This window comes from Porites lutea, chromosome 2 (assembly GCF_958299795.1).
Source record: "Porites lutea chromosome 2, jaPorLute2.1, whole genome shotgun sequence".
In the NCBI taxonomy this organism is placed as follows: domain Eukaryota; kingdom Metazoa; phylum Cnidaria; class Anthozoa; order Scleractinia; family Poritidae; genus Porites; species Porites lutea.
The window spans coordinates 45066164-45087207 of record NC_133202.1 but is presented as its reverse complement, the minus strand read 5'-3'; the positions used below and the strand labels follow the sequence as shown (position 1 = coordinate 45087207).

General features: G+C 38.3%; 1 protein-coding gene across 3 annotated transcripts; it reads left to right on the top strand.

The window, feature by feature from the left end:
• The first annotated feature begins 5409 nt into the window (after window positions 1-5409).
• Window positions 5410-19888, top strand: LOC140928769 (APOBEC1 complementation factor-like). 3 transcript variants are annotated; one of them, XM_073378550.1, is made up of 9 exons: window positions 5410-6198; window positions 6641-6809; window positions 10679-10895; window positions 11306-11504; window positions 12818-12907; window positions 14810-14908; window positions 15380-15497; window positions 16199-16288; window positions 17260-19888. In XM_073378550.1, the coding sequence occupies exons 1-9, from the start codon at window positions 5425-5427 to the stop codon at window positions 17505-17507; spliced, it is 2004 nt and encodes a 667-aa protein (XP_073234651.1). In that variant the 5' UTR covers window positions 5410-5424; the 3' UTR covers window positions 17508-19888. The 3 variants fall into 3 exon arrangements, with proteins under 3 accessions (XP_073234651.1, XP_073234653.1, XP_073234652.1); XM_073378552.1 differs by having other exon boundaries at window positions 15380-15507; window positions 17260-17435; XM_073378551.1 differs by lacking the exon at window positions 12818-12907.
• The last annotated feature ends 1156 nt before the right edge of the window (window positions 19889-21044 follow it).

Sequence of the window (21044 nt, the reverse complement as noted above, 5' to 3'; positions counted from 1 at the left end):
AGCCATGTTACAGTCATTAAATTCCTTTTTACCGTCGTTGAAGGGCCGTTCTCTCTTGATCTCACTGTTTCATTATTCAAACTAAGATCGCTCTTTTTTTGCACCCATTTATACATGGGTACTTTTTTTTACGAAATCTGAAGTACAAAAGTAAGCGATTTTGAGCGACTTGAGAAGTTTTACATAGCCGATCAGCTGTTTCACTGAGCCGAAACGACTTTGTGTTCGCAGTTCCGCCAACATGTACGCACTTCGACTTTATTTCTTGAAGACCCTTTTGCTTGGGTCATCTGTCAGGAGGGATGACGGTCGACTTTTTCGCACCTCGCCTTCGTTTACGAGAATTCGTCGCTCAAAAAAGTGAATTTGTGGGCAAGTCTAGAACACACTCCACCCTGGTACGTTTGATAAAGTGAATGAAATTTAAAAAACCGAAGTCGTCCTCTCAAGAGCTTGAGACCGACTCTTGATAGTTTACCAGCATGTCATTTCTCTTCATAGTATCGCTGATATCCTGAGTACTAGTAAAAGAGGTCTTGATTGTCAAACAAATTCTCCTTGTGAGTCAAAGGAAATGTATGGAAAGCAGTGTGGAGAATACGTGTACTGATATTAGAGTTTCTTATGACAAAGTTTTCCATTCTCCCAACACACGGGCATGCGACTTACTGACGTCATCATTGTGGAAAGTGACGCTACGTTTCCTTACATGTACCTGGAATTTCCTGATTGGTCACATGCAGATCACAATGTATACTGTCCAAAGTCATCGTTAACCAAAGAAATCGACAATAAACGTCCAGTCTCAGAATCCGGCTTAAGCTGATAGTCATGTGCTCCTGCATGTGCTTAATGTTTCTGAATTTTTAGATAAAATTGTCTTTGCTTCGGCAGGGGTAGAGAAATAGAGAAAAATCCTTAGAGACATCTTACCCACAATAAAATGGCTTATATTCTGTCTGAAAACAGACGACGAGTTTCCATGGTCTATATCAAGTCGGAACAACTTTATCCTCTCTTGTCCATAATCTTTTAGACTATGACGTCAAAATCTGGATCAAAATGTTTAAAACTCAAGTAAAACTACGAGCTCAAGTAAAACTACGAGCCATTTCTATGGTCCCGGTTCTTGCTATTAGAGTATAGACCACACAACATTTTTGTCCATTTGCTTTTTACAATACGTAGATAATTTATAACGTCCATTTTCGTTGAAGTTTCTTGGGGAAAATACCCGGGGGAAAATAGCGCTGGAAGATTCATGGCTTGTCCTCTCACAGTCCACATCGCTCGACCGGACCGCGCGCCAGAAATCGCTCAGTTATTCCGTAAAAAAAGAGGTTGGCTCTTTTTCTCTTATCTCATCAAAGAGCAAAGATCGAGATATTTTATTGCAACCGGGTAGTCTGTTAAAAGGAGTTATACTTCGCAAAGATTAAAACACAGTTTAGCATCCACGGAATACTCCATTTTATACACTACGGAAGGGTAGTCCATTCCACTGAGTGCAAAAACCTGGTCCATCTGAGGTAGTCCATAAACTGGGGTCACTGTTTTGTCTGTTCTTGCAGTAAAATAAAACCTACTACGTCATCCTTGGATAATCGTTCTCTCTTGAAAGTACAAGGCCGAATCGAACGACCCCATACTGAAATAGCCTGGTAGCAAGTTCTCCGAGCCGCTCTAGCGGCAGGGCTTGCTAGCAGGCTAGTACAGAAACGATGTTTGACCTTCTTAAGTTGATTTTGCCCAACGTTACTACTTTTTGCATTTACTAACTTTTCACTTTTTGTACTTTTAGGGTATTTCCGCTGAAACCTCAAATTAACATTTTGCAGCTTTTTGATAATAGTAATTGTAGTTCCTCTTCAATGTTTTACGCATACTGATTTTTCTTCCGTATAAGGCAATACTGAAATACGTTCATTCAAGTTCATCCATTGTATTTTCTATTCCTGGCAACAATGAACTTTAAGCTTCTTAGTTATCATGGAACGGATAAGTACGCTCTGTATGTAGGCCAAAAGGTCATCTGAAACCTCTCTGAATCTCGTCTCGATCCTCTATTTAAAAAAAAATGTTTGCCTGATAGAGGAGAAAGGCGCGAACTGAAGAGAGGAATGTTTGAAACAAGCTATAGCCGGCGTAATGGTTCAAAATTATGTAGACCCGATGAAAATAAATAAACATGTTCCCATCAAGAGCCATGCTTGACACTAAAACACATCACTCTTGCTAAAACACATCACTTGTCGAATACACGAGTTTATTATCATCCGGGTTATTATACTTCAGGTGAGGTGAAAGTACTTAACCCTTTAAGTCCCAATGGTGACCAACAGCAATTTTCTCCCAACAATATTCATACCTTGTCAAGAGATAACGTTATGAGAATTTATGAAATGATCACTAAAGAGAAAATGCTTTGATCTGCTATCAAATTCTCTCAACTAATTCTTAAAGGAAATGTATGGAGATCAGTTTGGAGAATTTGTATGTGGGTATTGGGGCTTGAAGGGTTAATAACTGCGTAGTTCTATCTCCTCCGCAGAGGCTCCCGCTGGGTATCCCAATAGAAATAGCAATCCTGCAACACCAATAGCCCTCTGCGGAGGAGGGAGGGGCTTGTTTGTCATCGTTTGTTGCGCGTTACACATCTTTTTTATTTGCTCCGTACATTCTTGCGTTTGATGTACTATGGGGGCATCTCCTGGGGCATCTACTCATTCGCCGGGGGGGGGTACTCCTGGAAATTCTTGGTGGGGGTGTGCCACCCGGTTCTCCAAATCCTGACCCTATTTCAGACTTCAGACCTGGCCTCTAAAATCCATATTCGTTTTCAGACCTGGAGGAGGTCACAGAACGCAAAATGCATATTTACAAAGACAGAAATTATATCCTCATTACTGAGATTAGAGCGCCAACAAAAAGATTTCTCAATAATTCATTTCGAATTCACACTTTATGGGTTTATTTCTCATTCATTTGGAACCAATCGACAAATATGTTGATACACCACCGTAGCTCGCTCGAAAACTATACCCGATTCCAGACCAAAATGACTTACATAAGGGAGTAGCAGCCGGGCTCATTCGCCAGTAGACGCCGTTTAAAAGCCTCTCTCGACATCTTAGTTTTTGTTCAGTCGTCTTCCTTTGGTACCGAAAACTATTGTTTTCTGAATTTTGCTATTGAAATAAAATAAAAACTAAAAAATATGCAAGAAAGTTGTTTCTGTTTTTATGTGAAGAACCAACCTGAAGCATCTCTTCCACACTAAAGAGTTTAGAAGAAATCTAAGAGTCCGCCCGGTTTTGAATAGGACGAAGCTTGAAACTTTCGCCGGGCTGTCCTTGTCCTTCCCGTTACAAAAGCTAACACTGAATCAGTTCTTTGGGCATGAAACAGATATTTGGCCCAAGGGCTGTGCGATGAATCTGATTACGGGCAAGAGAGGATATGGGGTAATCTAACATGAAACAAGCCTGAAAACGTAAACGCGGGGAGATCGGGGAAACCGGCGTGAAATCTTCATTCTCATGCACCTCAGGCTAAGTCAGAGAAAGAGAGCTGAAGAAACCAGCTTGCCGATTTGCACTGCATGCAGATCCCGGCCGCAGATGCTGAGTCTAACGTAAATTATTCACGTAAACGTACAAAATAATTCGAAATAGACTAAAATGAAAAGAGTTATGGAGGAGAGAAAAGGTCCCATACTCACTAAAGAAGGTAAGGAGGAAAAAAGAAAAAATATGAATTGCCACATGGAAATTCCAATGCTTTGTTGTTGTTGTTGTTGTCACATGGTCAAGTTGTTTACCATATGTTTGAACTTTTGTGCGGAATTAACGCAAATGCCCCCATGATGTGCCTTTGAATACTTTGACCAGGACAAAATTAGCTTATGTACAGCCTTCTACACATGCTAGAGAAAATTAAAAATTGTCCACCTACTCTTTTAGTTTACTTGTTTGTCTATAAAATGACTTGTGAACACAAAGTGTATGACTATGACCACCAGTAGCTTCTTCACTTGTCCAAAACATTGAAGGAAAACACACAGGTATGGGTCAAATAGGTGACCTTGTCTAAAAATTTTGAATGTGCTACTCGACTAAGTTTGAAGAATCGCACTGGATTAAATGCGAAAAATACAGTAGCAGTTTGTCACTAATTGTTGAAATATGATAACTTCCTGTTACTGGCTGAAATTTTAAAATTAATGGCATGGCTCACAGCTTGAGACTGGCCTAGAAGGTAAATAAAAATAAAGAAACAGCAATAATTTTGTTGCCTTTTGGCGTCAATGAATTCCCGCACTGAATTTGTAGCCAGTGGAAGCATTTTCCACGATTTTATTTTCTCCTTAGCTTTTTCTTACATTGTAACATCTTTTCGTCCAGATTTGTTCAGCCTTTTGAATATACTGAGGCTGAATCAACAGATCGCAAAATTTAATATGTTTGTTCTTCAAAACACATTACCCTATGGTTACAAAATTGAAGTTAAAATGGTTTAAGCTATTATTCAATGTTTACGATTATTAAATAGAATTGAATTGCTTACTTGTTCAATTTGTTGTTAGGCTCTCGCCAAAGTTCCATTTTAGGAAGTGCACAAAGTTTTCTCTGATTACAAAAGTTATATTTTAATTTTCTTGTCCTTTGATCCTAGCTTTTGTTGTATGGCTGTGGATTTGTGTCATTCAACACCAACTGTTTTTCTATGACAATTTGCCTGAACGAATTACCAGCATATAATTTATTTTGGCGCGTGCTATTTTCTTCAATTGAGGAGTTTGAAGTAGCAGAGATTTCAAATTTGACGGAAGTGGGCACTTGGGAAGTGAATTATATCGAGTTGCAAAAAATAGATTGATGACATCAGCAAATCACAAGGCTGTGAGTTTTTCAAACGCGTTTGGACAAGAAAATGCAAGGTCACCTTGTATAATACCTGGCTGAACCCAATCTCGAGATTTTAAGACGAATAAACAATGGAAGCTAAATGCGTTGTAAGCTTAATGAAAACATTGTTCTGTTTGTCCATTTTGGCGTAAGTCCTTGATTTAGACATGCACGAGCTTATTTTCACCTGGGGTTTTCACCCGTCAAGTTCCTGAGCCACCGGCTTCATGCATTCACCCTTGAAACTCCCGGGCGCATATGCCAGAAAACGATAAAAGATTTGTCAAACGTTTGAATCCTCGGTAAACGAAAGAAATTAAACACTGGCTAACGCTCTTAGCGTCATAACCCGCAATCTTTCGAACAAACAAACACAAACTAGTCTGTGTAATAACAAAATTACATTACATTTAGTTTGTAAAGGGATCCGCGCAATCATTGGTTCTTGCTTGATGGGGTCGCCGCATCCTGTCATCTCTCACGTGACAAGCTTCGTATTTAGCCAGAGCGCTTGCGTATGACTATACCAGTTCAACTACACGTGATGACTATAAACGCGCTGGCAAAACGGAGCTCTCAGATGGGAGAAGACATGGCGGCCAAGATCGAGGAGAGCTCCGAGCACAGTACAGATGGAGTAGCTGGTACGCCGAAGGAAGCTGCTCTGCGCGAGCTGATGGAAAGAACGAAATACCCGATCAGGCAGTTCAATGGCCAACGCAGATATGGGCCACCTCCGAACTGGAATGCACCTCCCCCTCCACGTGGCTGCGAAGTTTTTGTGGGAAAAGTTCCTCGAGATTTATACGAAGATGAATTGGTCCCTGTATTTGAGGCTTTAGGCGAAATCTACGAAGTTCGACTTATGATGGATTTCAACGGACAGAATCGTGGTTACGCGTTCGTTGTTTACACGAATAAGGAAGACGCCAAGAAGAGTGTCAAGAGTTTGAACAATTACGAAATACGTAAGGGAAAATGTATCGGGGTTTGTAGCTCAGTGGACAATTGTCGATTATTCGTTGGAGGTATCCCAAAGAAGGTTAAGAAGGACGAAATCATGACAGAAATGGTGAAAGTTACAGACAACGTTGTAGATGTAATTGTTTACCCATCAGCTCAGGACAAGACGAAGAATCGAGGCTTTGCGTTCGTTGAATACAGTTCGCATCGCGATGCTGCAATGGCCCGAAGAAAACTTATGACTGGTAAAATTCAGCTCTGGGGACATCAGATCGCTGTCGACTGGGCTGAACCGGAGCAAGAAGTGGACGAAGAAATCATGGATCAGGTTAGATTTTTATTTACGGTGCGTCGTTACCCAAAGTAGCCCCTCCCCCATCTTCGCAGTGCTAAACGTGCCTTACGATATCTCCTATAGCTCGTTGCTTTTCGAAGTTCTTACTACCAGTCGTGATTTTATTTAGAATTTACTAGTGTGGGAGTTTATCGTAATAACAGTCGGTGCTCCTTTATGCTAAGTCCAGCCTTGTATAGAGAAGTTTATTTGTTGATGTCGTGTTATTTCACTTCCTTTGTTCAACGAAGCTTGTCTTTGTCGTTGTTAAGCATTAGCTTTTTATTGGAGTAATTAGTTACTCTTTGCAGTCTTTTGTCGTTTCACGACGATTATGTCGGAGGCGCGATGCAATGCAAAAGCTTTAAGCAACCGCTATACTTCAATAGAACCGCAAGAGATCGATTTAATTTTTTTATTTGGCTTTGTTTTCAAGGTGAAAGTTCTTTACGCCCGAAATCTTCTATTAAGCACGACCGAGGATACAATAGAACAAGTCTTCAGCAAATTTGGCGAAGTTGAGCGAGTTAAGAAGATCAAAGATTACAGTTTTATTCACTTTCGCACCAAGGAACAAGCCAGAACAGCTTTGGAGGCCATGAACGGTAATAAAATTTTTATGTTTATGTTTTGTGGATCGACAAATTTTAACAGGTACAGGGAAGGCTTTTTTTGAACTAGTGAATGCAGTCCCCGCGGTATGTCAACGGAAACCCGCTTCTTTCTGTAACCAGAATCAATTGTGTTTTTTGTTTTCTTTTGTTAAAATTAATGTAAAATTTCACACTTGAGTTACTAACTTCTGTGTCTTCGCAGTGTTACCAAAAAATTCCCGGGGGATCGTTTTGACCGCGCGAAAGCGGCTTTCGAATGTTTTGTCTTAAAATTGCCGATCGTTGACCATTTCCTTTTGAGTTCGCGGAAAGAAAAACACGAATTAACGCAGGTTGAAAGAGACTTAAAACAGCTCACGCTTGTCTGTTAGCGGCTTGAAGTTTGTTCCAGTGAAGAGGGTATTTTCTTTTCTGCAAGTTTCCCTAGTGATGTGAAATCGAACACTGCACTCGAGAACGTGCCTTGTGTTTATGTTTAAGCGTTATTCAATACTTGTTTTTTTTTTCCAACTGGAGGTCCAAAATTTTGATCTTTGCTTAGTGTCGGCGAGTAGCGTAAACCACTTTGAAGACTCTAAACATAAACAGTGGTTTAGATTCAGAGGTTTTGAACGAATGTTCCATAAGGCGCTTTACTCAGCTTGGATTTAACCACTAAACGTACAGTAACTCGTGATTAAGACTCGTACTATGTCTGTCACACGTTCAGTCAGTGCACTGTATTAGACTCATTTTGGTGAATGACCTACAGAAAGTAATCCGAACTCTCCCGCTGGTTACCTTTATTATTATTGATTGCAAGATTTTTTCATATACGTGATTTCCTGAGCGGAATTTTCTGCGTTAATAGTTGGGACCTACTGGAACTTTCAAAGGCAGGAAGCCCTCTCTGTTACAAAACGTAACTTTATCTTGCCCGTACTGTTGCTAATTATAACCGTTTTCCTGTAAGCCCGTTTTAATTGTCAGTCATTTAGACTGTTTCTACATTTAGAGATGACCTTGAGAAAATCGTGGGTTGTAGGTTTAAGTTTTTTTTCGAAAGATACATTGTTTTAAAGTCGTGATGTTCTTGCTGTGCGGTTATCTCTCGTTCAAAATTCTTCACTTTTTTTTTCTATTTTAGACCGTATTTTCAGATTTTAGTCGTGACTAAGCCTTGTCTTGTGCTTTGTTCAAGGCTGCTCAAAATAACTTCTGACCACAAATGTCTCCTTTATGAAATATGTTGGAATAAAACCAGAAGACGCCTTCAAGCAGGTTTAAAAAGATAGCTACAACATTGTTCTGATCCTTCCTCCAAAAGCTGAAGCCCTCCCCTCTTAAATCTAACTTTCTGCTTGCAAATTTTTTGAGATGTTGAAGTCATAGCAGGAAAAGGTAAAATGCTGTTGTCAGATTTTTTACAAAATGTTAATTTTATTGTTACATATTTAAGAAAGATTGCTCTTCACGTCCAAATTTTAATGCAGTTGGATGTTTTGGAAATAAAGTCAAAAAAGTATGCAAGTATTAATAATAATATTGTCTGTCAGCCCTTTTTTCAGCAGGTTTTAAGTTTTGTAGCTTGGTTTCCACAATCACAGCACCCAATTTTTATGTTTGGACAAAACAATCAAGTTCATTCTACATAAATATCATAGTTGTTTTCTTGAACTACTGATGATTAAGGAAATTTTAAAAACAAAAACATCTGCGTATATACAGTGATAATTGTTTGCAGTTGAAATTTGTAACTTTACCTTCTTTTTGAAATGCCTAAGGCAAATTTTATCCACATAAATTTTACCAACCACTAAAACATTGTTTTCTGAATTTTTTTAACAAGCAAAAGGACAACCTTTTTGCGGGGTAGTAATGTGCTGAGTTGTCCATACAGATGCTTGTTCTACCCGGTTGACTTAGACATCACAACACACTTAGGTACAGTGATTGCAGTTACCTAATGAACAGTTAAAAAAGATCTCGTACAGTTTTATCATTGTGCCGCAGTGGAAAACATTTTTGCCCAAAAGAAAAAAAACATCTTGGAAAAGGGCAAAAAAGACCCCAAAATTGGACTCACTGAAGCGTCTTCACAATCGTACTGTGTGCATGCTAATCGCAGTCAACAAACTTGACTCATTGATTAAAAATATTATTCCATAGAATTTCTTTTGTTGAAAGAGCATTCTAGTTTTGGTTGTCGTAATTTAAAGGAATTTAGATGATGACTGGACAATTCACTTGTCATGATGTTTTGAGATGTGATTTTGCAAGATACAAATTACATGTCACTATCTTGAAATATCAGATAATATAGATCACAGAAAACTACAGAGGATAAAGGACAGTTTAGAATGGAGCCAATTAATGCCAGTTCATGAGAAATAAAGGGTGAATTTTTCAAGGAACAGAAACTGTGAGTTAGCTTGACCTTTAACTAAATGATAACTCGGCATTTAAAGATGAAAGGGTAAATTGTATAATTATCCAAAAACCGTAGGAGTTTAAATTATGAGGTCAGTTTTACAAAAAGGTAGTCATAAATCAAGTGCCACATTCCAACATGGCTTTTGGGTTGGTTTGTTTCTTCGTGTATGTTCAGGAAAAGTTTTACAAGCTTTTCTGGACACAGGCCTGCCCAGAGGGAATAGGCACGAATGGAACTCTTAGGTCCCATGCAAGGTGCCATCCCTACCCAATCCCACAACCTGTAAAGGTTGGCCACACCACCGGGGTCTACGTTCCCTAGTCTTTTCGAACAGTAGTCTGGGTTCTTTTACGTCCCACAAGAACAGATCAATGAAAGTGCTATGAGACGGGACCTATGGTTTTTCGTCCTTATCTGAGAAGACTAGAAAGTCTAATCATTTGCAGATGTCATTACAAAGGCAGCACTTTCTTCTCAGTTATTTAAAGACCCTGAGTGTTGGTCTGGCCGGGGTTTGAACCCGCGACCTCCCGCTCAGCAGACCGGCGCTTTCGCAACTGAGCTAACCAGGCAACGGTTAAAACCTTTTAGTAGCCCTTGCTTTGGTGTTTTGCTGTCAAAATGGTCAAGGCATTTTAAGATTTTAGATTTTCCTACACATTGCATGGCATGCATGTACAATAACACACAGATGGGGACATTACACCTAGAAAACTCACAATATTATATCAGGTTGGAATAAATACAAACTCGTGTTAATCATCATATTTCAATGTATCGTAGATGTTTGATAAAATCTCTAGCAGTAATGACTATAAACTTTCATGTTCTTTGTGCAGTTCTTGTAGAGAATGCATAAAATTAATATTCACCTATTCTTTCATTCTATCAAAGTTTTGGCCAATACACGTCAAGGTAATTAAAGCATGACAAACAGGATTTTTTGTTAAAAAACTGACGTGCTTATCCTGTGCAGAAAGATTTATGCCCAGTTCAAACATCCATCTTTTCATGAATCAAACCTAATCCCTTCAATTAAGTACATGAAAATATCAACATTTCAATCGATTAAGTTGACATGTATGGTCAACCCAAGAATTAAGTTCGAGTGGCCCACATGGGAATTTTGACTTCAGAGCGACTTGGTTTCAAACGTCAAACCTTTCATGTGCTGAACCTAATAAACAAATTACTGTAATTCATTTTTACTGGACAGGTAAACATTTTAGACCATTGTACATCGTGAAATGAATTGAGTGCGACTAATTAAGCTCGAGGTTTGGTACATGAAAAGTTTGACATTTGAACTGGGCTTGCTGGCCTTTCAGTGCTATTTTTCTCTCATCAAATTTTGGAGCTTAGTCTGCAGTGAGGCAATGAAGATTTTGGTATTACATCTGAAAGTTTTCCTGTTTAAACTGACAGAGACTTAATGTTTTTTTTCCAGGCAAGGAGCTTGATGGAAATGAAATAGAAGTGACACTTGCTAAGCCGGTGGACAAGGATCACCGCCAAGCCAAAGCAGCAGCAAAAGCCGTGATGAGTGCTACAACATACCCCAGCTTCACTCCATATGATTACCCTACAAACTCAGCTGCATATGGCTTCCCAGCGTATGGTAGCCAGTACTTTATGTATGGAAGTCCAGTGACATCGACAATGGGGTGAGAATTAGCAGGATGTCATGTAACAAATTGACAACAATTTACCATGGTCTATACCCTTATTGACCTCGGAAATGAAATGAAAAGATCCAACTGCAAAGTTCTGAATATTTTGATGTCATTTGTATGGTCGGCAAGAGTAATGGGTCATGGTAGATGGTTGATTGTTTTCTAAAATAACGTTGACAGTTTGTAAGTTCCATGTTTGTTGAATCGCATGCGAAGGAAAGAGAAAAACAATTTGTGCCACCATCATGTCATTTCTAATTTGTCTGTACTCTCAGATCAAAGATGAGTTTTGCACTTCAATTTTTTAGAATTCAAAAACCCATCCAGTGTTTTGACCCTTGAGAAATGTTGTCAGTGTGTTAGTGGCCAAAAACAATATGAACGTTTTTTTTTTTCACCAGTGGTGTGAGGCCTCCTTTTGGAATGGTGAGGACAAGAGGGCGAGGTCGATCTGCAGCTGGTAGCAGAGCAGCGGGAAATAAGGGAATGTATCTGCCTGCCACTGGTAGCTACCCTTTTAATGGTTTCAGAGGTTATTACCCTACAGTGCGACCAGGATGGTATGGAGATGGATACAGCAAGAGGGGAGGAAGACAAGAAGTATGTCCACTTGACTTTTCGCCATATTAAAAAGTTAATCCATCAACTTATCTGTTGACTATTTCCCCTTGTATGGCTTAATTGATACTGTATTCCCCTGTTACTGGGACTGGTGAAATCCGATGTTATTATATAGCAAGGTAGTTGTATTAATGTTGTTTTGTTTGTGGTAATAATCGCATATTAAGAATAGTTGAGATTCCAGCTCATGTGGGATACGAAATGGTTTTAGTAATTTCTTGGTGATGCAAATGGGCACAATCACCACATTTAGTAATACAAAAGATTTAAAAGGCACTGAAAAATAACCATCTCACAACACAATATCTAACCAACATGGTTTCCTCACACACACACACCCACCGAAAAAAAAATGGCAAGTAGCTTGCATGAAAACAAAGTAAATTGTGGGCAATGAGTTTTCATCACCATGTATACACAGAACACCCTACAGGAAACAAAATTTGGCAGAGTTTTGTTGATTACAACAAGAAAATCACGAGTTTGTCAACACTTGGAATGAAAGTACTGTATGTGATCCTAATGTTTGAGTAGTCGTAAGTTGGGAACTACTTCATGTTAAGTAAACAGGTCATGAGAATTGAAAAAACATTCACTGACTCTGGACTGTGTTGTAACTTCAGGTAAAAAACACCTCCTTACTTAAAAATTTTGTAGCTTTTGAAATTGTCATGGGAATTAGGGTTTTGAGAAATTAATGATATACTGTGACAATTTAACCTAAAACATGAATTTTCAGTAACTTTCACATGTATCTCAAAGAAAAAATTTTATTTTCTCTTGATGTTATACAAGAAAGGAAAACTAACTTAAATTTAAATACAGTGTAGATACTAGTGTTCTGAGGGGCCTAAACAAGGTGATTTAAGATAAGTTTTAGTTGGTTTCATTTAAAATGGCAATGAGCTCTAGTCTGCACCACTAAATTTTAACATCAAGAAGAGGTCTTTGTTTTGTATAAAACTTTCACACTGACTACAGTGGTGGACAAAACACTGACCCTCCATCTGTGGACTACCCATATGGACTATCCTAGAATGAACTACACCACTGTAGTTTAGTGATTAGGGTTAGGAAACTCAGTGAATCATGTTTTCATTATACTTTGAAAACTGACCTTAAACTTGATTCACCCAGTTTTCTAACCCTTATCACTAAACTGTAATGGCGTACTCCACGTTAGGCTAGTCCATATGGGTAGTCCATGGACAGGGGTCAGTGTTTTGTCCACCACTACTGACTTCATGTGCCAAATTCACCTGTAAGTGACATAACTGCACTTGTTGCTGTAGGAACGTATGTTTGATCTGGTGCCGGGAATGGAGTTGACTCCCACAAATCCCATGACTTTGAAGCCACATGCTCTCAAATCACCAGCTCAGGTGGGAGTCTATCATCGCTTTCTCTTGTTTGGTCAGTTAACCCTATAGCCGGAGACAGGGCTGTCAACCCCCCATGTCTTCAAATATTGAGAATTAATGGGGAAGGGATGACAGATGACATCATAATGCACAGCACATGACGTCATTTGTGAAAAAAAAAATGCGCAAAAAAGATGTTGTTGGAATTGTAACCAGAGTTTGTGAGGAAATGTTTGATATTAATGGTAAAAATAGCTCAAATAAAGCAAAATATTTGAAATTTCAATGTCAGAAAGTCGAAACTACAAGAAATGGCAAACTTCCGTGATTATTCGGAAGATTTCAGACTCTAAATCTGGAAACCAGGAGAAACGGCTTAAAATCTGGAGTCTCCCAGATTATGCGGAAGAATTGACAGTCCTGCGGAGAAAACAGCTGGCATTTCATGATGCTACCACTGTGGTTTCCCTGAGCAGTGACTGCAGAAATTCCTTACTGATGACATGTTACTACCCAGATCTTGGTAGTGACGCGTCATCAGTATGGAATTTCTGTGCTCGTTTCTCAGATGTCATTTTGCAGGGAAACCAAAGTGGTAGCATTACAAAATGTCAACTGTTTTCTCAGGTTATTAACCCTCAAGAGCATTCAAAATTTGTTTAAAAAAATCCTTGGTCGTTTTTGTGAGTTACACAGTGCTTCCAAAGAGGTTTCATTTTAATACTCAGGACTTCATCCACAGGATTCATTAAAAAAGAGAAACTTTTAAGATGTAGGTTACTTTTTCCCTGAATTGAAGTTATTTAACCCTTTAAGCCCCAATATCCACATACAAATTCTCCTGACTGATCTCTATACATTTCCTTAAAGAATTAGTTGAAAGAATTTGATAACAGATCAAGGCATTGTCTCTTGGAAGATCATTTTATTAATTCTCATAGTTAACTTATCTCTTAAGTATAGATATTGTTAGGAGATAATTGATGTTGGTCACTATTGAGACTTAAAGGGTTAAGATACAAAACACATTTGTCGAAATTATCCTCCTAAAATGAGGCTTATCATACATTCCTTTTGCCCAAGGTGTTGAATAGTAGCTGAAGTGGCATACGTAGGCTCTGTGAAAGTCTGGTCAGATCTGTTACTTTTGAAGCTGGTATAACTCATTCAGAAGCACTTTTTTGCCTTAAATATTAATTCCACTGAAAGGATTAACTTAAACATAGAGTAACAGCGAGATGTAATGCCCTTAGTAACATGCACTGTAGAAACAATATAACAATCTATAATGATGTTTTAACTCAGGTGTAATGTATTTATTCAATTGAGTGCCCTGGGTGCTCATGTACTAATCTTGAGAGTGGGCGCTTATTCCACACTAGGCACATATTAACTTTTCGTTCCTACAAGGTTGGCGCTTTATTTGAAGTTGTGCGCTTAATCGAACATTACATTAATTAATTTAATAATAACTGACATTTTATACAGTTTAAAAATAACATCTAATCTTTTCCTATCAGGATCATTTGCTTCTTGTAAAATAACTTTCCAAAGAATTTCTAAAATCCTCAGTGTCAACATTTAAAATTAAAATCTTTTGCTTTCTCTCTGTGTGCTATCACATTCATAATTTTAGTTTTTCCGACTTGACAAAATTGTAAAGGGTGACCTGCATTTGAGAGGAATCTGTTGATCAGTGCCTGAGCAACTCTTTTTTTTTTACACTGAAATGAATTTTTAGTAATAGTAATTCCAACTTTTGAGAATCAATAAAATATTTTGCTATAACCATTCAAATGAAACATCTTAGTCTGGACATTTTGAATAATGGTACTAAGATTTCACAAGATGAAATTTAAAAATTCTTCTCAATTTTGACATGGGCCTTTTGCTAATGTGGGTTTTCTCTATTTTCTGTCACAGGTTTTAGAGGATGTGTGCCAGAAAAATCAATGGGGGAGTCCTGTTTACACGCTCCACAGCACTGTAGGACCTCAGGACATGCAACTCTTTCTGCACAAGGTTGGGCTGATTTTTCTGTTACATTATTATGAACCAAATATAAAATGCTGTGAAAATTGGATTTGCTTGTATTAGATTTCCTCTGACAAGCACCACCAAAACAATGCTACCAGCCATACCCCTTATGTTTTTTTAAAAATCGCTTCATCTTCTTTTTAAATTTGATTATTTCAATAAGCCTAAAGGAGAACAATCTCGTCTGCTGAGTCAGCATCTCTATCTCCATGGTCTTGCTGAGTTCTTTTAATATTTATGTGCATTTATAGTAAAAGCAAGATAAGACAAGTTATTAAGATCCTTTCCACATAAGCAGACAAATCTTGAATTGTCCTGAATATAAAGCTTAACTAACTCACAGGTATTGAACTACTACCTTTTACCTCCAACAAAAGCACTGTTGCTGTTGTATTTTGTTAGGTACTTCATTGTGTGCCACACTGAATACTAGTCCATGTTAATCTTTACTTAAAGGTATCCATTCCTGGATTGGCCACCCAGTATCAGCCTCCTAAGTTGTGCCGCACAGTTGAAGAAGCCAAGAGTTATGCCTCAGAATATACACTTCAGCAACTTGGTATTCCAATAGAGGGTATGTCTAGGTAATAAATAAATTATTTCCAAGAATTTAAACTTAATTCTTAAATATATCACCATGCATATTCTCCCAGGCATTCTCCCTTCATTTCCTACAGCACTTATCAGGAGAAATTATACATCAATCAAGAGCTTGTTCATATTTCTTGGTGATTTTTTCCTTAGTCACAACTATAAAAAAATTCTCTCATCTAATTGGCTTTTGGCAGCCCTAATTTCAGCACATGTCAGGCTTAGTAATATTGGAAAGGATATGCAATCACATGTGCTGTAATGGGAGCAGTTCTTGAATTATTTTTACTTGAATTAGTTCTTCGAAGGTTTTACCCATCATGTAATATTGCACAAAATGTCTTGTATTCTGAAAACCTTAAAGGCAACTTTAAAAAAAGTTGAGCTTGGATCACTGTTTATAAAAATAAAGTTTCTATCTCGCTGGTTTGTTTTCTTGCATGGTGCTTGAGTTCTATAGTTGCTACTTTTAAATTTAAACTTGTGGTCAGCAGCTTTGGTAGTGGTACCTGCTAGGTACATGAACTTCATTAATTCGCTCTGGTTTTCTCAAATGACTCCAACATTTGCAGGAAAAACATTAAACTGACTAAAAGGGCAAGAGAAATTTGTAGCCTTCGATCGTAACAGAGTACTGAAAAGGGTAACTCTCAAGGTGTTATTTATATTTTATTAATATTTCAGTGGTGACCACAACGGCAGCAGATATTCCCCCAACTACTGGAACCCCAGTACCTTCTACAGCAACCTATGTAGCCCGCCCTTTACCCCCAGGTATGTTGAACAAATCAGCAACAATTTTATGTAGCCTGTACTCTTTATAACCGTAGAAGTGAACTCAAGGGTGCATGGTTTCACTGCAAAGTTATGAGCATTTTGACCTCATTCCTGTGGTTGATAAGAATATAAACCCAGGAAAATTGATATCAGTTTCTTTGTTACGATAACATTGGCAGCTGCTTAAGTCCATTTCTGTTTAAGTTTCTCGGAAAAAAATTGCATGTGAGAGTAAGAGAAAAACGAATTGCTCCATCACATCATTGTCATGCCATATACTCTCATCTACCATAGCTCTTGAGCAATCAGTGCTAGGAATATCACTCTGTGTACAATATTTTATTTAGACAAAGGAATTGATTATGAAGGTCTAACAATAATTTCAAACAAATAAGAGAATGGTTGCCACATGCCAGAAAAATAGTCAGGGTAAAAATAAAATTCTTCATGATCACCAAAAAAATCAGGAAATTTTATTTGTAAGTCAGAGAAAATTGACATTTTGAAGAAAAGTCAGGGAAAATTGAAAGAAGAACCCCCCTGATTTAAAGGGGCTATGTAATGGCTGTGTGGATCATATTATTAACATTGCCAGTTACAAGTCTATGGAACTTAACATTAGCTGAGAAATTTCTAACAAATGACAAAATCCCTGCTTCACATCTAACAAATAATGTCTCAAGGATTTTTTCAAACGTCATAGACAACAAAAACATTATTGAACAATTTTTCAGTCCCAAAACTTCCTTTGTTTGCCTCTATAACCATAAATGACCCAAAGAAAGACCCTTACTTGTATTAACATAATTGTAAAGGAAAAACAAGGACCTCTTTCCAGCTTATCTCTAGTAAGCTTACAGCACTTTGAACAGTGACCAATGTATGTCTCTTTTGTTTATCAGTCTTCAGTACTGTTTGTGGGGACTAGTAATAATTTCATATTTACATTTTTTTTCTTTTCCCTGCAGGGGCCTACAGCCTGCCGAATTCTGGCCGACCAATCAGTAGTGCAGAGGCCGGCTCCTATGCCTCAGGTTATGTACCAATTAGTAATGCCCCCAGTAGTGTTGCTTCTGCTGCCGTAGTGGCTAAACTGCAGGGCTCTTGGCCTGGAGGAGTACCGCCCAATCAGGATGCTGCAATGTATGGAAATTATGATGGATATCCAACTGGTGAACAGGGCGGTTATCCACAGAATATTTATCAGCAGTATTAGTGGCTGAAATTTTTAGACTTAATACAATCAGTGATGTGGTGTGGAGAGCAAGGCAGAAGTCACTTGACCTTATTTAAATTTTTCAAGGAATGTTCCAGTGTAACACAGGTTGAATGCAAGTCATAACGATAACTTGCCTGACTAAACCTGCTCAACATTTCCTGCACAAACAAGTTTCAGCTGTGATTTTTTTTTACAAGAAAGGTCATTTCTTAGGAGACTGAGCACAGTGTGACAGCTGTTGATATTTTTAAAGGCTGTTAAAAAATGGGATCTTGGCCTCACAATCCAAACACATACTGAATGTTTACAATTTAATGGGATAAGGGTGGCAGCAGATGTTTATTCTGTGAACAGTGTATGTGTTCTAGTGTCTTTGTGTCATAGATAAGGGTCATTATTAGAGAGGGTTATGTCAGAATTATTTCATCTTTTTTTTTGCTGGTTTAAGTGATCATTAGTTCGAGTAGTGGAAGAATTCAATAGCTATATGCGGCAAATTAAATTTTAGGCCATTTGTATGGACCAAAGAAGGCACACAATAAAGGCCTATTTTACTGTCATTGACAAAGTTACAACCAGCTTAATAGCTTTTTTTTTAAATGAATTTTTTCAGTGCTTTATGTCATGGTTTTACAGGAAGAAAGAATTTCCAAGTCACAAACAAAGCGTATTTCAATATTATAAATTTATTCGTACTTGCGTCCTATTCGCTATTTTATTGTCTTATAACTGTATCCATTTTAAGTCATCCAAAGCAAAGAGAAAAAAGAAAAGAAGAGTTTTAGTTTATATTTTTGTTAGAGAAAACTCAGATATTTATAGACAAACAGGGCTCATTGTTGGTCGTTTGGAACTGAACGCTTGAGAACTGGTGTAAATACTGAAAATGCTGCTCTTGAGGTATTTTAAATGCACATGCGCTGTGTACCACAGGATTTCGTGTAAGCTTTGTCCCTTGGTCAACTAGTGTATGTAATATGAGAACATAAGGTTTTGTTGCGGGAAAAACCGGGTGAGATTTTGGGTTTGATTTTTTGGGGAAGAATGTTGGACAATGCTCTTACATGAATCTGTGCAATTATTTCACTACACATCGTTCACCCAAGCACTTTGTATATTTTCATCACGAGGTTCCTTGAACGTTATGTACAGTTAAAATCTCTTTAAAAATGAAATAAGTCTTTTATAAAATTTCTTGAGCTTGCTCTTTTCTATTCAAGAGGCTGAAAGGAAGTAGCCAGGATATTGTTACGAATTGAACGATTTCTGTTGGGACAGACTTGCTCCTCCTAAACATCAACGGTTAAATTTGTGTAAATGCTCATCTCTGGGAAATGTGTGTAGAGGAATCCTTCTATTAACAATCGGTGGTGAAGTTGTGGAGTAAAGAAAGTGTTTGCTCAAAGAAAAGGAACTAAATAACGCGTGGAAACAGTTCAAGGTGAATACCTGAACATTTTTCTGCATCCTGCAAAGAAGAAAGCTTTACAACACTCACCCTTAAGACTGAAGGAAAATCCTTCTGTATGTTCATTGAAAGGTTGCCTTTGAGTTAACAGCACTGACCATAAATACTGACGGCTCGTTTGTCCGTCTTTAAAACGATGGCATTCGCTCGTCGGCTCTTCCTTCCAGCCCTTCTTATTCAACAAAAAAGTAGAATTTTTCTTCAATGGCAAGTTACTTTGTTTATAGGATGTTTATTCTAATAATGCTGTAAAACAAAAAATTCACCGGAAGTAAAAACAAATAGGAATTTTTTTCAAGTCTGTATGTTACAATTTGAGTTCCATTAAAGATACCAACACAAAAGTCTATTTACAATTTAACAAGAAACTGCCAACGGTGCCGAGCTATAGAGCCTGATTTAAGTGAATGAAACAATTAGTCTCTTACGTTACCAGTCATGGTCTTGTCACGCAATGCCTTCCGCCTCAAAGGAGACAGGGGATTGCGTGACCTAGGTGCGTAGAAAACTAATGTAGAATTGCATAAATATGTTTATTAGTGATGTAGTGATAATTATTTAGTGAGTTACTGTTAGAGAAATGAAGGGATAGTGAAAGTTTCGAAACTCACGATTTTCTCCACCAGCCATTTTGGCCTTCTTGTGCAGCAGAGTTTGGAATCTATGTTTCATTTAGTCCAAAGAGAATAGTGACATATAAACAAAAAATTCGTGAGTTTCAGGTTTGTTTGCCCAGCTAGGATTTGAACGGAGGGAAGATAACCAGCGCTTGCGACATTTCATCAGGCCAGTTGTCTTTTTTTAAGGGCTGGTTAGGTAAATATTACAAATATAGCATAATCATGAATCAAATAACGGTACAATTGAAAAATAAGCCACCAATAAAATCCCACGTATGGTACCGACATAAGCTTGCGTCTTGTTTTGGTTGGGAAGATAACATTGTAGCTTTGTAGGTTGGTGAGATCAAGAAGGATTGGAAAGCCTTCCCAAAAAGCTTTGCGTTGCAACCATATCAAAATTTTGATCACATGATCAAACAATTTGGTGCAAATGATGGCGCTCAGTTGAAGAACTGGGTAGACTAACCACCCCCCCCCCCTCCTCTCCCCACACACCCCACCCACAGCAAAGAGTAAACACCAATTTCTCTATTAGAGCAAAACGTTGGTTTAGGGGAGAGGTAGGTGGGCAACCCAGGGCCAGCAAAACATTGCAGATGAGGCTGACAAGAAGAACTTCACATCCCCTGGCCTCTAACTCTCAGTGAACAGAGGCACTTGAAATATGATACTCGCTTCTAATGGTTTCTGACCAATCATAAATGGGAAGTTCAGAACTGGTCTTCCTGTGGTTAACCCGTAAGTCCCGAGAGTTACAAACATCAGTGGGATCATCATTTCTGGGAAACTGCCCACCTACCCCTCCCCTTAGCCAACATTGACACTTACTTCTCACTTGGGGCAAAATGTTGGTTTAGGGGAGGGGTGGGTGGGCAATTTCCCAGAAACGTATAAACAAAATTAATAGGTAATCGAGGGAAAAGGTGATAGCAATTGCTAAAACCATCTCTTTGGGGAAAAGCTTTGATCGTGAATGTAAGGAGATCAGTCTGGACAGGGGCTCCTGGTCTGGACAATTTGTATGTGGATATTGGGAGTTAATGAGCTAACATAACATGTGAATGAAATTTCCATGGGTCTCCGTGAATGATTTCTCTTATTTTTTCAGCCATTTTCTTCAAGACGGAGACTTAAATAATTCAGATCTCAGGGGTTACCTGTGTGATGGGGTTAATGATTGAATGGCACTGTTTTGGGTGGCCTGTGCCAGGCTCTCAGATTGTAGGGAGGTCAAGGGAAGAAGCACGTGATCAGGAAAATTATCGCATCAGGTTTTACGATCTCTAGACGTTATTAGGGAGCTTAAGCAAGGTCGTTTTTCAGCAACGAACGTCAACCGGAGGTGAGGCCTTTCCTTTTTATTAACGCTACCAAGTTTGTATCGCTACGTTTCTTTCATTTTATAGAGTCGATTCAACCGAAAATTTGGGCAAAACCACTACC